This window comes from Neoarius graeffei, chromosome 2, assembly GCF_027579695.1.
Source record: "Neoarius graeffei isolate fNeoGra1 chromosome 2, fNeoGra1.pri, whole genome shotgun sequence".
Taxonomy (NCBI): domain Eukaryota; kingdom Metazoa; phylum Chordata; class Actinopteri; order Siluriformes; family Ariidae; genus Neoarius; species Neoarius graeffei.
In genome coordinates, this window is record NC_083570.1 from 1,981,377 (window position 1) to 1,998,754 (window position 17,378).

At 41.5% G+C, this 17,378-nt stretch overlaps 3 protein-coding genes across 3 annotated transcripts; all 3 read right to left on the reverse strand.

The window, feature by feature from the left end:
• Positions 1–2,103: 2,103 nt before the first annotated feature.
• LOC132871239 (trace amine-associated receptor 13c-like) lies at positions 2,104–3,096 on the reverse strand. The gene has a single exon (XM_060905363.1). The coding sequence runs from the start codon at positions 3,094–3,096 to the stop codon at positions 2,104–2,106; it is 993 nt and encodes a 330-aa protein (XP_060761346.1).
• Positions 3,097–7,735: 4,639 nt separating this feature from the next.
• Positions 7,736–8,728, reverse strand: LOC132875926 (trace amine-associated receptor 13c-like). The gene has a single exon (XM_060913085.1). It carries the CDS (start codon positions 8,726–8,728, stop codon positions 7,736–7,738), a length of 993 nt encoding a protein of 330 aa, XP_060769068.1.
• A 5,816-nt stretch (positions 8,729–14,544) lies between these two features.
• On the reverse strand, positions 14,545–15,537 carry LOC132871249 (trace amine-associated receptor 13c-like). Its single transcript, XM_060905375.1, has one exon. It carries the CDS (start codon positions 15,535–15,537, stop codon positions 14,545–14,547), a length of 993 nt encoding a protein of 330 aa, XP_060761358.1.
• Positions 15,538–17,378: the final 1,841 nt, after the last annotated feature.

Here is a 17,378-nt window from a genome sequence, read left to right on the forward strand (position 1 = left end):
CACAGGTTAATTGCTCTCAGGTGTAGTGATTCTGCCACTTACCTTCCCTGACACCGCCCTCCTGTCACAGACTGGCGCTTGACCACGCCCCCGCTGCCACAGTCACCAAAAAGGTCAAAATCATTTTTTTTGCAATATCTTCCTTCATATTCATCATATTTACTTCAAACCAAATCCAAAATGTTCATCTTTCAATTCTGCTTCCATTGATATAGTACATGATGGGGTATCTCTCATAGTTTCTTTGTGGTTGGGGGTCAAATATAAGGCAGGTCAAGTCATTGGTGCTACCACGCAGGGTCTGTTTTGCCTGGCAGCACTTGTTATTATAATTATTATTTTAGCCAATCAGGGGTGCAGATAGGATTTTTGAACTGGGGGGGACTGAGCTGTCAGCAAATGATTACATTTTGTGAAAATGCATATAATATATAAATCTCATCTCATCTCATTATCTCTAGCCGCTTTATCCTTCTACAGGGTCGCAGGCAAGCTGGAGCCTATCCCAGCTGACTACGTGCGAAAGGCGGGGTACACCCTGGACAAGTCGCCAGGTCATCACAGGGCTATAATATATATATACACTGTATGGTTTGAAGCTTCAATATACATTAGAATTGTGAGATTTCTAACTGAATGAACATTGGTAGGCAAAGGCCTACCTGGTCAACACTAGCCATACATGATCAAATAGTTATTTGTCTGGTATATTAATCAGGCTCGAAAATTTCATGTCTTCTGCATGTTTTATTTAAACATTTGCTTATCTCAGCAGGATGAAGAATATCATCACAAAAAATTTAACTGTAACTTCTAACAAAAAGGGAATGTCCAAAAATAAATAACAAAAAAAAATAAATTGAAATGATTCACACTCGTGCCTTCAGGTAAGTGCAACTGCCTTCTTATTATTGTCAGACTAGCTACTGAACATTATCAAAAGAATATCTGCCACATCTGGGAAAGTTAACAGGCAATATGATACTTACATTGCTCAGTTTTTGAAAAAAACGCTGTAATTGTTTTTTTGTTTTTTCATTGTTGACCCCACCAGGGATTGCCTGCAGGCCAGGACGATGTTAACATCTTAAATCTTATAATTTCAGTTAACAGTTGCTGCTGACTAAAATAACATTATACATAATACTAAAAACATTAAAAGATATTCACCTACAGCCTAGAATGCTGTTATTTTACATTTAGCCTACTTCAGGTAAGTCCAAATTCCTTCTTATTATTATCAGACTAGCTACTCAACATTACAAAACAAGTATTTGGCTCTCCCACCATCACTTCAGATGCTGCTCCTGCTCCAGAAATGCTCCACTGTCCACTCTACTGTCTCCTGTATGCAACAGCTCCCCTACCAATGCAGCTGCAGCACCCACCACTTCTGGTTACCTGCCCCCATCCTTCACAGTTGATGAGGTAAGGGTGGAGCTTGGGAGACTGCGTCCAGGGAAAGCAGCAGGCCCAAACGGTGTGTGTCCAAGACTCCTGAAGGACTGTGCAGCCCAGCAAGCTGAGCCCCTCTGGTGGCTCTTCAACATGAGTCTATGACTAGGCAAAGTTCCAGTGCAGTGGAAAACATTCTGTCTCGTACCGATGCCCAAAGTAGGGTGACCAGTTGAGATAAACGATTACTGCCCGGTGGCATTAACATCCTATATTATGAAGACCCTGGAGTGTCTGGTTCTCCACCTCATGAGGCCAGAGGTCACTCATGTATAGAGAGAAGTGATAAAACTGAAAGAAGCTGTGCTACAAGCCTGGAAACCCATTACAAAAATACAACAACAGTTTGGTGATGTCACAGGGTTACCGGCTTGATGTAGTTATTGCAAACAAGGGATATGCAACCAAATATTAAGTGTTCATTACTTTAATTTACCTAAAGACTATCAGTTTGTATACTTTGGCACACCAGTGATGTCATGTTCTTGTCTGTTTAATACATCTATATGTAAATATCAGGAAATGAAAGCTGAAATATAGATTAAGGACTGTTTTATATATATATATATAAAACATATTTAATATATGGCATAATGAACGTAATCGAAAGAATATTTGGGAACATCAAGTGGAGTAGAAAAAGAATGTTCATGAAAGTACGTTTATTAATGCAGAGTCTGTTTGGAATATTTGCAGAGTGATAATTAATTTAATGCACCCCCTAAACCATGGGTAAAACAGAGCATAAATAAATGGATTCATAGTGGAATTAAGATACATTATGAAAATGACTATATGAAAAGTTGTTTGCTGGACTTCAATAACATAACCTAATAAGCTGTAAATAAAATATGGAAGTAAACACACCAGAAATACAGAAACTAAAATGCCGAGGACTTTAGCTGCTTTTCTCTCAGATTTCATCGAGTGTGATGTGATTTTCTGTGTTTTAGATTGTGTGTGATTATTAAGCTCTCTGATCGCAGTGGCATGTTTCTTAGCAATCACAAAAACCCGAGTATACAATATGATTATGACAGAAAGTGGAAAGATAAATGAAAATACAATATCAATTACAGACCAAACCTCATTTAGTAAGTAAAAACACTCTCCAGGACACAGTAAAACATTCCTGAAGATTCCATTGAAATATAAGAATGCCAAGTTATAGACCATCACTACACCCCAGTCAAAAACAATTACAACGAGAATAATCCTCACAGAGACATGGTTCATGTAGAGAAAGGGGTTTGAGAGAGCCAAATATCGATCCACAGCAATCAGAGCAATATTATAGATGGACACGATTGTGAGGAATCCATTAATCGATAAATAACTGGTACAGAAATCTCTCCCAAATATCCCGCATGACTCGATTATCCAGATTAACATCGGCGGCATTACAAAAGCACCAACAAAGAAATCCGACACGGCCAGAGAGAACACGAGTGTGTTTGTTGGTGTGTGAAGCTGCTTGAAGTGAAAAACAGAGATGATGACGAGCAGATTTCCACACACTGTTAGAAGAACCACAGCAGCTGAACACACGTACAGTAAGATATAAGCAGCAGGAGATACAGATCTCTCTGGACAGGAGAAATTCACACAGCGATCAGGTTGGTTCAAGTCCATCAGGTTCATGAATACAACATTTCACTAATGCCTACAGAGCTTCAAGGAAAACAGTAACTAATTAAATGACTTATGACTCAAACAGCCCTGGTGATTTTATAGTTCAGAAATTGATCACGCCTCCCCAGTTTCTTTGACAACATAATAAATGATGTCATGCTTTGTTGAGAAAAAGGCCTCGTAGGTACAGGCCAGAGAATAATATACACCATCATGTCAAATTTCATGTAACAAAGCCTACATATAAACAAAGTTATGTTAAGAACCTGCCCTATGGATAATGAATGTTTTAAAAAGGGTGATGAAAAGACATCTTATGAATAAATCAAGATGCCAGAGTGGGTGTATGTCCCTGTCACTTCATAGTTTCATTTCAAACTACTATCAACAAGATTTCTATCGATATTCAGTGTCTGTGTGCAGGCACTTATGGATGCAGTCGCAGGGGAGAACGGGTGTGTCACAAAATGGCAGCCAAATCCAAATCGTGAGACAAATGATGAGGTCAGAGTCGAGCAAGAGGTCGGTCGATGTGCAGACAGTATGTCAGAGATTAAGCGAGCGTTCAGAGTCAGGGATTAACAGAAAATAGGGTCAGAGTCACTGAGAGTCAGCTAGGAACAACAGCTCAGTATAGTCAGGTATGGATAAACTGAACCAGACATCACAATGTGTGTGTTTGCTGTCCTTAAATAGGCAGAGCTTATTACAGGAAATATGGAACAGGTGTGTCTTCAATCAATATTCGGCAGAGGGAGGGCACTCAACACCCCAAGGTGCTCATTCTGGGAGCACTTTCTTTTCTGAGATGACCTCTTTTCCTGGGTGCTGGCTTTTTGGGATGTTTGGTATACAATTCTTGAGTGAGAAGTGAGTCTAGGATAATGTTGGCAAGCACCCAGCTGCAATGCTCTGGACCATACCCCTCACAGTCCACCAGATATTCCAGGTTGCCATGTCTACAATGGGAGTTGATGATCTTATATATAGGACCTGATATACTGGTTGTTCCTCCAGTTCTACAGGCAAGGGAGGTTCATTGGCTGGTTGAGTGGTGGCTAGTGGTCCTTGTATGGCAGGTTTGAGGCATGACACATGAAAAGTAGGTGACAGGCATCAATGTTGTGGGAGCTCAAGTCTGTAATTCTGTGGAGGATTTTGAAAGGACCCATATATCAGGCATATAGCTTCTGCCATGTTTTGGGATCTCACAGGTCTTTTGTGGACACCCACACACCATCTCCAGGTGAGTACACAGGTATTTCCCCTCTGTGCTTGTCCGCATATAGTTTATACCTGCCGGCCACCTGTTCTAGCCTCTGGTGAACACTTTGCCATACTTGTTCACTTCTTCAGAACCAGGATTCCACTGCCAGGATTTGTGAGGGTGAGTCGTCTCATGGAAACAATGGTGGCTGATATCTAAGGATGCACCGGAATGGTGTGAGCTGGGTGGCAGAGTGTTTCATAAAATTTTGGGTTCATTCAGCCCAGGGGAGGAATTGTGACCAGTCTTTGGGGTTTCCAGAGAAAACACCCTCAGGCAGCGCCCGATCTCCTGATTGGCGCATTCCACTTGGCCATTGGACTGTGGGTGGTGTCTTGAGGTTAGACTCACCAAAACCCCTAGCTTGTCAATGAACTTAGTCCACACCCTGGAAGTGAACTGGGGGCCCCGTTCACTTACAATGTCCTCAGGGATCCCATATTACTGGAGGACATGTGAGGAGAGGAGTTTGGTGGTTTCAAAGGCAGTGGTTAGACCAAGCAAGGGGATGACCCTGAACACCTTGGAGAATCAGCCAATGACCACCATGATGACTGTGTTGTTCTGCGACTTGGGTAGATCCATGATGAAATGTATGGCCAGATGGGACCAGGGTCTTTGGGGTGTAGCCAGCGGACAGAGTTTACCCATGGCTGGAGCCCGAGGTACCTTGGCTTAGGCAGAGGCAAAGCAGGAGGAAACGAACCTGTTGAACTCAGACATCATGTTCTCCCACCAATGCCTAGTTCAGCTGAGCTGATATGTACGTTGACTACTGGGATGTCCAGTGACAGGGGATGAATGAGCCCAGATAATGAGTTGGCCTGGGAACTGTGGTGGGACGAACACGAGACCAGGAGGACTGGCTTCTGGAGGGTCGCAAGGTTGGGCTTGAACTATTTCCTTCTCAATTTCCCATGTGACAGGATTAGCAAAGCACTTAGAGTGTCTTGCAAAAGTATTCATCCCGCTTCATGTTTGTCCTGTTTTGTTGCATTACAAGCTGGAATTAAAATGGTTTGGGGGGGTGGGGTTTGAGCAACATTTGATTTACACAACATGCCTAACACTTAAAAAAGTGCAAGTACTTTTTTATTGTGACACAAACAGTACTTAAGATGAAAAAACAGAAATCTGGAGTGTGCATAGGCATTCACCCTCACCAAAGCCAATACTTTGTAGAGCCACCTTTGTAGAGCAATTACCGCTGCAAGTCTCTTGGGGTATGTCTCTATTAGCTTAGAATATCTAGCCAATGGGATTTTTGCCCTTTCCTCAAGGCAAAACTGCTCCAACTCTTCAAGTTAGATGGGTTGCGTCGGTGTACAGCAACCTTCAAGTTATGCCACAGATACTCAACTGGATTGAGGTCTGGGCTTTGACTCTGCCATTCCAAGACATTTAAATGTTTCCCTTTAAACCACTGTAATGTAGGTTTAAAAGTGTGTTTAGGGTCATTGTCCTGTTAGAATGTGAACCTTCATCCCAGTCTCAAAACTCTGGCTGACTCAAACAGGTTTTCCTTCAGAATTGCCCCATATTTAGTGCCATCCATCTTTCCTTCAATTCTGACCAGCTTTCCTGTCGCTGCAGATTAAAAACATCCCCACAGCATGATGCTGCCACCACCATGGTTCACTGTAGGAATGGTGTTCTCAGGGTGATGGAAAGTGTTGCGTTTGCACCACATATCGTGTTTCCCATGATGGCCAAAAAGATCAACGTTAGTCTCATTTGACCAGAGAATCTACTTCCATTCATTTGGGGAATCTGCCACATGCTGTTGGGCAAACGCCAAATGTGTTTTCTTATATATATTTTTTTTCATTAAGCAATGGCTTTTTTCTGGCTGCTCTTCCATAAAGCTCTGGTCTGTGGAGCATATAGCTTAAAGTGGTCCTATGGACAGATACTCCCATCTCCGCTGTGGACCTTTGCAGCTCCTTCAGTGTTATTTTTGGTGTTTTTGTTGCATCTCTGATTAATGCCCACTTTGCCTGGTCTGTGAGTTTTGGTGGGTGGCCTTCTCTTGTCAGGTTTGTAGTGGTGCCATAATCTTTCCATTTTGCTATATTTGATTTAATGTTGCTCCGTGGGATATTCAAAGTTTGGATTTTTATTATAACCCAACCCTGATCTATACTTCTCCACAACTTTGTCTCTGACCTGTTTGGAGGCTCCTTGGTTTTCATATTGCTTGCTTCGTAATGTTGCAGAGTCAGGGGCCTTCCAGAACAGGTTGATTTAAACAGACATCATGTCACAGATCATAGGACACTTTATTGCACACAGGTGGATCTTAATCAACTAATTATATGACTTATGAAGTTAACTGGTTGGACCAGCTCTTTTTTAGGGATTTCATATGAAAGGGGTGAATTACTATGCACACTCCAGATTTCTGTTTTTTCCTCTTAATTATTCTTTGTGTCACAATAAAAAACAAAACAATTTGCACCTTTAAAGTGGTAGGCATGTTTTATAAATCAAATGATGCGACCCCCCCCCCCCCCCCCCCCCCAAACAAGCCATTTTTATTCCAGGTTGTAATGCAACAAAATGGGACAAACATCAAGGGGGATAAACACTTTTGTAAAACAATGTAGGTTGCAGGATAGGAGTGGGTTCTTGGTTGATAGTTGTAGATGTCTGAATTATGGATCATGCATTGGCCTTAGTGTTTTTGGAACCAATACGGTTGGAGATGGTGACCTGGAAAGGTGTGAAGAAGAGTGCCCACCTTGCCTGACATGGATTCAGCCATTTGGCTGTCTTTAGATATTCAAGGTTCTTAGGATCAGAGAGAATAACAAATGGATGTGTGGCCCCCTCATGCCAGTGTCTCCATTCCTCTAGGGAAAGCTTTACTGCAAGAAGTTCCAGATTCCTGATGTCATAATTCTGTGTAGACGTTGAGAGTTTCTTCGAAAAAAAAAAAAGGCAACAGGGTGTAGCTTGGGCTTCTCCCCAAAGCGCTGTGACAACACCTCTCCCATTTCTGTCTCGGAGGCATCTACAGCCACGATGAATGATTTTGAGGGATCTGGATGTCTGAGAATTGGTGTTATTGTGATGGCTGATTTGAGCTCTTTGAAGGCATCCTCCGCAGCCTTGTTCCACTCGAGGTGCTTGGGACATTTCTTAAGCAAGATGGTGAACCCTCTGATGAACCGGTGTGAGGGTTGTGGCAGGAAGGGCATCTGGCTTAAAATTATGCTCCAATTATTATGACATGGCTCAAGAGGGTCCAAATGGAGCCGGAATGGCAGCAGTGCTGGACAAGGGAGAAGAAGATAATGATGAATATACAGTAAAAGCAATATTTGGGAACATGATCAGGTGGAATTAAAACAAAACAAAACAAAAAAAACCCCCAGCTGTTTATGAAAATACATTGATTAATGCAGAGTCTGTTTGGAATATTTGCAGAGTGATAATTAATTTAATGCACCTCCTAAACCATGGATAAAACAGAGCATAAATAAATGGATTAATGGTGGAATTAAGACAAATTATGAAAATGATTGTAGGAAAAGTTTCTTGCTGGACTTCAATAACATAACCTAAAAATCTGTAAATATAATATGGAAGTAAACACACCAGAAATACAGAAACTAAAATGCCGAGGACTTTAGCTGCTTTTCTCTCAGATTTCATCGAGTGTGATGTGATTTTCTGTGTTTCAGGCCGTGTGTGATTATTAAGCTCTCTGATCGCACTGGCATGTTTCTTAGCAATCACAAAAACCCGAGTATACAATATGATTATGATAGAAAGTGGAAAAATAAATGTTATTACAAGATCAATTACAGACCAAACCTCATTTACAAAGTAAAAACACTCTCCAGGACACAGTAAAACATTCATGAAGTTTCCATTGAAATATAAGAGTGCCAAGTTATAGACCATCACTACACCCCAGTCAAAAACAATTACAACACGAGTGATCCTCACAGAGACATGGTTCATGTAGAGAAAGGGGTTTGAGAGAGCCAAATATCGATCCACAGCAATCAGAGCAATATTATAGACGGACACGATTGTGAGGAAACCACTAATCAATAAAAGGTAGAGACAGACACCTCCTCCAAATATCCAGCATGACTCGATTATCCAGATCAACATCGGCGGCATAACAAAAGCACCAATGAAGAAATCCGACACGGCCAGAGAGAACACGAGTGTGTTTGTTGGTGTGTGAAGCTGCTTGAAGTGAAAAACAGAGATGATGACGAGCAGATTTCCACACACTGTTAGAAGAACCACAGCAGCTGAACACACGTACAGAAATATATAAACTACAGGAGATAAAGATCTCTCTGGACAGGAGAAATTCACACAGCGATCAGATTGGTTAAACTCCATCAGAATCATGAATACAGCATTTCACTAATGCCTACAGCACTAAAAGAAACCCCTCATGTATCACATGCTACGACTGTAAACCAGTGTGTAAGGTCACAGTTGAATAACTTGTGGGTCACGCAGCTCTGGTGCTTTTATAGTATAGAAATAGATTACGCCCCCTGAGTTTGAGTGACAGCATAATACATATGAGGTAATATCATACCTTGTTTGAACAAATAGGCACAGTAGGCATTGTCAGGGTTGGGAGGTTACTTTAAAATATATTTCAATACAATTACTAATTCCCTGGTTAAAAATGTGGTCAGTAACCTCATCCAAGTATCACAATATTCATGTCAGTTTTTGTCCCCTTTTCTGCTTTAAAGACACAATACTGGTGAAATTTCCTCCCAGTGAAAGCATTTCTTTCACTCCAGGCCATGATAATGAATTGGTTCCTGTAAGATTAGTGTGACAATATAGTCGGAGTACACATGCATTCAGCTTGTGTAACAGCAGAAAATCGTGAATACTTTGGAGACAGCCATGTGCATGTTCGTGTCCGTGTGGTGAGACGCCATGTCCATGGAAGTATCAGGGATGAGAATGAAAAATATTTAAAATGTCTGAAAAAACCTTGGCGGGGCCCATGGCCCAGGGGGGCTGGGCCCAGGGGTTCCAGGGGCTAATGATTTTTGGCTTTTTTTTTCTTACCCCAAAACCATTAATTTTATCAGCAAAAAGTTGCAATTTATTTGGAAATAAATTCCCCTTCTTGGTGGACTACCAGGTGAAAATGATGAATATCGTACAAGAGACTTGTTTTTAATCAATTCACATTTGATGATTTCAAAAAATCAATGCACCTTTTAATATAAACGAGCTCTACAGTATTATATTTCTGCATTTTAGCTATTCATGTCTTTGAATACTCTAATCCTTTAAAATGAAGTGCAAACCAGAAAAAAAGTTCTATCATATAATTCTCTTAAGCTTTCTTCTGATGTTATCATTGTAGCAGGAGCTCTTGCATATTAAGCAGGGAACATTCAACATCACTTATCACTTCCCTTTCAACTGTTGTGTGTACTAACTAGGTTTTATCTGGACAGGATGTTGTGTAATGTAATACAGATACCATACGGTCAATCTGAAGATCAAGATGGTGATTTTGAGTTAAAGAACAGGCATGTACAATTGGCATTACATATTGGAAAATTTTTTTAAATCATAAACTATAAGTTCATCTCGGACTAAAAAATTTGGGCAGGCGCTCCCGCGGCACATACCAGCAATCCCCCCGTCCCCGTCCCCGTCCCCCTATGAAATGAGCAATAAGTAGGAGAGTTATACACGGTATCATACCTAAAATTTTTTCAGAAGTATAGATACGATACTATGATTCTCCCCAACATGCTACATTAGACAAGCTAACCCCATTTATAAAAAGATACACACATATATGACGTGTATTTGATATATATGATGTATATTCATACATTGTTATTTTACGGAAATCTTCAATAAGTTTGGTCTTTTCATGACAGCCTGTTGTAGACCTAAATATAATGCACATGAAATGACACTCCTCACCTCAACATTTCCTTTACAATCACTTAAGCCACCATGGGCAATGCTGAAATCACTGTTGCAAACAGTACATCACGCGAAACTGTCATTATTGTTGACCCTTATTAGACAGGGAGATTCTTTTGTGTAATCTGAGGGGAAGTGGGTTGTGTACTTTGGTTTTTTGGGGCGCGCGCTCTCTCTGCCATGACGATCCTGTAGGCCGCACTGACTCAACTGAAAACTTCGGTCCTCGAGAAAAGGGATAAAAGCCCGCCCACACTGAAAGCTGATTGGCTTATTTTGCTGAGTAACCCAATCAGGATGCTCTTTGTCTGGCATGCGCTACATGAACAGGCACACAGGCAGTGTTGCCACATTGGGCAGTTTTAAGTGCATTTTGGCGGGTTTTGAACATATTTTGGGATGGAAAACGTCAGCAGTATCTGGCAACACTGCACACAGTCTCCCTTGCGCGCGCACATTCTAAGATGCGTGATGCAGACCTTAATGTTGCGCGCGCACGCTCTTGCTCGCTTCTATCAATATGCAGGAGACTCCTGGAAGTTCCGGGAGACTTGGGATGTCTGCGTTATAAGGTGACCACAGATCGTTAATCATACACCCACCCCACCCCCCGAAAATTTCTCAACGGATTTACATCGATCTGAAAAACGATCATTTTGGTCTGAAAAAGTCGGAAATCCGCCGATCGGCGGAAAATTCTCATCCCTGAAGTATACTCTGCCCTGAGACTCGTGAAGTTTTGTAATATGTGTGTGCGTATGCACTGGCAGTATACTGTTCATTTTAAAACCTATTTTGAAATTGTAATTCTGCTAACAATCTCCGTTTTTACTAAATGAATTTACTAAATGAAACCTTTAGCAGAACACAGTTACGTTTTTGTATCTTAATTCCAAAAAACCAAATGATATGTTATGTAAGTTGTGGACACATACTGTATATATTATTATTACCTTGCCCGGGACGGAGTCCACCAGGGGACGAGGTATTGTTTTCGGTGGGGTTTCGTTGTTTGTTTCTTTGTTATTTTGTTATCAACATTATGGAAAAATGGCTGGACCAATCTTCATGAAACTTTCAGGATAGATGGGTATTGGTCTCAAATAGAACCTCCAATATTTTAAGGGTCATCCGTTCAAGGTTGAGGTCACCAAAAAGGTCAAAATCATTTTTTTGCAATATCTTCCTTCATATTCATCATATTTACTTCAAACCAAATCCAAAATGTTCATCTTTCAATTCTGCTTCCATTGATATGCTACATGATGGGGTATCTCTCATAGTTTCTTTGTGGTTGGGGGTCAAATATCAGGCAGGTCAAGTCATTGGTGCTACCATGCGAGGTCTGTTTTGCCTGGCAACACTTGTTACTATTATTATTATAGCCAATCAGGGGTGCAGATAGGATTTTTGAACTGGGTGGGACTGAGCTGTCAGCAAATGATTACATTTTGTGAAAATGCATATAATATATATATATATATATATATATATATATATATATATATATATATATATATACTGTATGTAAAGAAGTCTCAATATACATTAGAATTGTGAGATTTCTAACTGAATGAACATTGGTAGACAAAGGCCTACCTGGTCAACACTAGCCATACATGATCAAATTGTTATTTGTCTGGTATATTAATCAGGCTCCAAAATTTCATGTCTTCTGCATGTTTTATTTAAACATTTGCTGAGCTCAGCAGGATGAAGAATATCATCACAAAAACTTTAACTGTAACTTCTAACAAAAAGGGAATGTCCAAAAATTAATAACAAAAAAAAAATTGAAATGATTCACACTCGTGCCTTCAGGTAAGTGCAAATGCCTTCTTATTATTGTCAGACTAGCTACTCAACATTATCAAAAGAATATCTGCCACATCTGGGAAAGTTAACAGGCAATTGAGGTATTTCACCTGACGTCACAGGGTCACGTGACGCCCCGGTGTCCACCATTTTGGACAGCAAGCTAGCTAATGTCAACAACAGTAGCTAGTATGTTACTGTAGCAATATTTACATTCAGTCATTTGGATGACTGTTAAAACCTTTCAGTCTCAAGTTTTTCCTTTACTGGATTTACTAGTTTACTGAGCTAGCGCGCGATGGCTCCCGGCCTGGCCGGAGAGCGCGCGATGGCTCCCGGCCTGGCCGGAGAGCGCGCGATGGCTCCCGGCCTGGCCGGAGAGCGCGCGATGGCTCGGCCGGAGAGCACGCGATGGCTCGGCCGGAGAGCGCGCGATGGCTCGGCTGGAGAGCGCGCGATGGCTCCCGGTTTGGCCGAGCGCGCTAGCTCAGTAAACTAGTAAATACAGTAAAGGAAAAACTTGAGACTGAAAGGTTTTAACAGTCATCCAAATGACTGAACGTAAACATTGCTACAGTAACATACTAGCTACGATGTTGTTGACATTAGCTAGTGCTAACAGCTAGCTGCTAGTACACTGCTACAACACAGACACCGACCCTAATAATACAGTTCTTGGTCATTGCCTGGTAACAGCAAATTTATAACGGGCCATGTCTCAACAGACTAAGAAGTTATTTCAATGACATTTAATAACATTTTGTTTATCCTGAGGACCGAAAGTAAATGAAAATGTGAACAAACCTTAGCTGTAATCAGATGGCGACCACCGGCTCCAGGGACGACCCACTGATGTAGGCATGTTACCCAGCCTGACAAAATATTTGTAGGCATCCAAACTCTTATACGCTTTCAGATCAATACCTGTGTATGGCGATGGGTTTTTAACGACATAGGTATACAGATCCTGTGGGCCGAAGTCAGGTAAAGACGAGGGCTTCGTGTACTTCCGTACGTCAGTGAGCAATCCTGGTGGAAGCAGGTAAACGTCGTTCTCTAAGCCTGCTAACCTCAATTTTTGCAAATCCCTCTCCCTCTGCTCGCCCTGTAAATGCCCTACATCGCTGGATAGTGAAGGTGTTTTCTGCATCTCGCTCCTTTTTCTTTTATGTTTTTCGTTTGTCGCCTTCCTCGCATTCAAACTGATTCGAGCCGTGCCGTCCAAAATGGCAGCATCACATGACTTGGTCACATGAGTGAAATACCTCAATATGATACTTACATTGCTCAGTTTTTGAAAAAAACGCTGTAATTGTTTTTTTGTTTTTTTATTGTTGACCCCACCAGGGATTGCCTGCAGGCCAGGACGATGTTAACATCTTAAATCTTATAATTTCAGTTAACAGTTGCTGCTGACTAAAATAACATTATACATAAAAATAACAACATTAAAAGATATTCACCTACAGCCTTGAATGCTGTTATTTTACATTTAGCCTACTTCAGGTAAGTCCAAATTCCTTCTTATTATTATCAGACTAGCTACTCAACATTACAAAACAAGTATTTGGCTCTCCCACCATCACTTCAGATGCTGCTCCTGCTCCACTGTCCACTCTACTGTCTCCTGTATGCAACAGCTCCCCTACCAATGCAGCTGCAGCACCCACCACTTCTGGTTACCTGCCCCCATCCTTCACAGTTGATGAGGTGAGGGTGGAGCTTGGGAGACTGCGTCCAGGGAAAGCAGCAGGCCCAAACGGTGTGTGTCCAAGACTCCTGAAGGACTGTGCAGCCCAGCGAGCTGAGCCCCTCTGGTGGCTCTTCAACATGAGTCTATGACTAGGCAAAGTTCCAGTGCAGTGGAAAACATCCTGTCTCGTACCGATGCCCAAAGTAGGGTGACCAGTTGAGATAAACGATTACTGCCCGTTGGCCTTAACATCCTCTATTATGAAGACCCTGGAGTGTCTGGTTCTCCACCTCATGAGGCCAGAGGTCACTCATGTATAGAGAGAAGTGATAAAACTGAAAGAAGCTGTGCTACAAGCCTGGAAACCCATTACAAAAATACAACAACAGTTTGGTGATGTCACAGGGTTACCAGCTTGATGTAGTTATTGCAAACAAGGGATATGCAACCAAATATTAAGTGTTAATTACTTTAATTTACCTAAAGACTATCAGTTTGTATATTTTGGCACACCAGTGGTGTCATGTTCTTGTCTGTTTAATACATCTATATGTAAATATCAGGAAATGAAAGCTGAAATATAGAATAAGGACTGTTTATATATATATATATATATATATATATATATATATATATATATATATATATATATATATATATAAAACATATTTAATATATGGCATAATGAACGTAATCGAAAGAATATTTGGGAACATCAAGTGGAGTAGAAAAAGGCTGTTCATGAAAGTACGTTTATTAATGCAGAGTCTGTTTGGAATATTTGCAGAGTGATAATTAATTTACTGCACCTCCTAAACCACGGGTAAAACAGAGCATAAATAAATGGATTAATGGTGGAATTAAGATAAATTATGAAAATGACTGAATGAAAAGTTTCTTGCTGGACTTCAATAACATCACCTAATAAGCTGTAAATAAAATACGGAAGTAAACACACCAGAAATACACAAACTAAAATGCCGAGGACTTTAGCTGCTTTTCTCTCAGATTTCATCGAGTGTGATGTGATTTTCTGTGTTTTAGATTGTGTGTGATTATTAAGCTCTCTGATCGCAGTGGCATGTTTCTTAGCAATCACAAAAACCCGAGTATACAATATGATTATGACAGAAAGTGGAAAGATCAATGAAAATGCAATATCAATTACAGACCAAACCTCATTTACTAAGTAAAAACACTCTCCAGGACACAGTAAAACATTCATGATGTTTCCATTGAAATATAAGAGTGCCAAGTTATAGACCATCAATACACCCCAGTCAAAAACAATTACAACGAGAATAATCCTCACAGAGACATGGTTCATGTAGAGAAAGGGGTTTGAGAGAGCCAAATATCGATCCACAGCAATCAGAGCAATATTATAGATGGACACGATTGTGATGAAACCATTAATCAATGAATAACTGGTACAGAAATCTCTCCCAAATATCCAGCATGACTCGATTATCCAGATTAACATCGGCGGCATTACAAAAGCACCAACAAAGAAATCCGACACGGCCAGAGAGAACACGAGTGTGTTTGTTGGTGTGTGAAGCTGCTTGAAGTGAAAAACAGAGATGATGACGAGCAGATTTCCACACACTGTTAGAAGAACCAGAGCAGCTGAACACACGTACAGTAAGATATAAGCAGCAGGAGATACAGATCTCTCTGGACAGGAGAAATTCATACAGCGATCAGATTGGTTCAAGTCCATCAGGTTCATGAATACACCATTTCACTAATGCCTACAGAGCTTCAAGGAAAACAGTAACTAATTAAATGACTTATGACTCAAACAGCACTGGTGTTTTTATAGTTTAGAAATTGATCACGCCTCCCCAGTTTCTTTGACAACATAATAAATGATGTCATGCTTTGTTGAGAAAAAGGCCTCGTAGGTACAGGCCAGAGAATAATATACACCATCATGCCAAATTTCATGTAACAAAGCCTACATATAAACAAAGTTATGTTAAGAACCTGCCCTATGGATAATGAAAGTTTTAAAAAAAGGTGATGAAAAGACATCTTATGAATAAATCAAGATGCCAGAGTGGGTGTATGTCCCTGTCACTTCATAGTTTCATTTCAAACTACTATCAACAAGATTTCTATCGATATTCAGTGTCTGGGTGCAGGCACTTATGGATGCAGTCGCAGGGGAGAACGGGTGTGTCACAAACTGGCAGCCAAATCAAAATCGTGAGACAAATGACGAGGTCACAGTCGAGCAAGAGGTCGGTCGATGTGCAGACAGTATGTCAGAGATTAGGCGAGCGTTCAGAGTCAGGGATGAACAGAAAATAGGGTCAGAGTCACTGAGAGTCAGCGAGGAACAACAGCTCAGTATGATCAGGTATGGATAAACTGAACCATACTTCACAATGTGTGTGTTTGCTGTCCTTAAATAGGTGGAGCTGATTACAGCGAATATGAAACACGTGCGGCTTCAATCAATATTCGGCAGAGGGAGGGCACTCAACCCCCCAAGGTGCTCATTCTGGGAGCACTTTCTTTTCTGGGATGACCTCTTTTCCTGGGTGCTGTCTTTTTGGGATGCTTGGTATAGAATTCTTGAATGAGAAGTGGGTCTTGGATAATGTTGGCGAGCCCCCAGCTGCATTCCTCTGGACCATACCCCTCCCAGTCCACCAGATATTCCAGGTTGCCATGTCTACAATGGGAGTTGATGATCTTATGGACCTGATATACTGGTTGTTCCTCCAGTTCTACGGGCAAGGGAGGTTCAGTGGCTGGTTGAGTGGTGAACAGGGGTCCTTGTATGGCAGGTTTGAGGCATGACACATGAAAAGTAGGTGACCGGCATCAATGTTGTGGGAGCTCAAGTCTGTAAGACACTTTGTTAATTCTGTGGAGGATTTTGAAAGGACCCATGTATCAGGCATGGAGCTTATGCCCTGTGTTGGGATCTCACAGGTCTTTTGTGGACACCCCCACACCGTCTCCAGGTGAGTCCACAGGTGTTTCCCCTCTGTGCTTGTCCGCATAGAGTTTATACCTACCGGCCACCTGTTCTAGCCTCTGGTGAACACTTTGCCACACTTGTTCACTTCTTCAGAACCAGGAGTCCACTGCCAGGATTTGTAAGGGTGAGTCGTCCCATGGAAACAATGGTGGCTGATATCTAAGGATGCAGCGGAATGGTGTGAGCTGGGTGGCAGAGTGTTTCATAGAATTTTGGGTGTATTCAGCCCAGGGCAGGAATTGTGACCAGTCTTTTGGGTTTCCAGAGATAACACCTTCAGGCAGCGCCCGATCTCCTGATTGGCGCATTCCACTTGGCCATTGGACTGTGGGTGGTGTCTTGAGGTTAGACTCACCAAAACCCCTAGCTTGTCAATGAACTTAGTCCACACCCTGGAAGTGAACTGGGGGCCCCATTCACTTACAATGTCCTCAGGGATCCCATAGTACTGGAGGACATGTCAGGAGAGGAGTTTGGTGGTTTCAAAGGCAGTGGGTAGACCAGCCAAGGGGATGAGCCTTAACACCTTGGAGAATCGGTCAATGACCACCATGATGACTGTGTTGTTCTGTGAATTG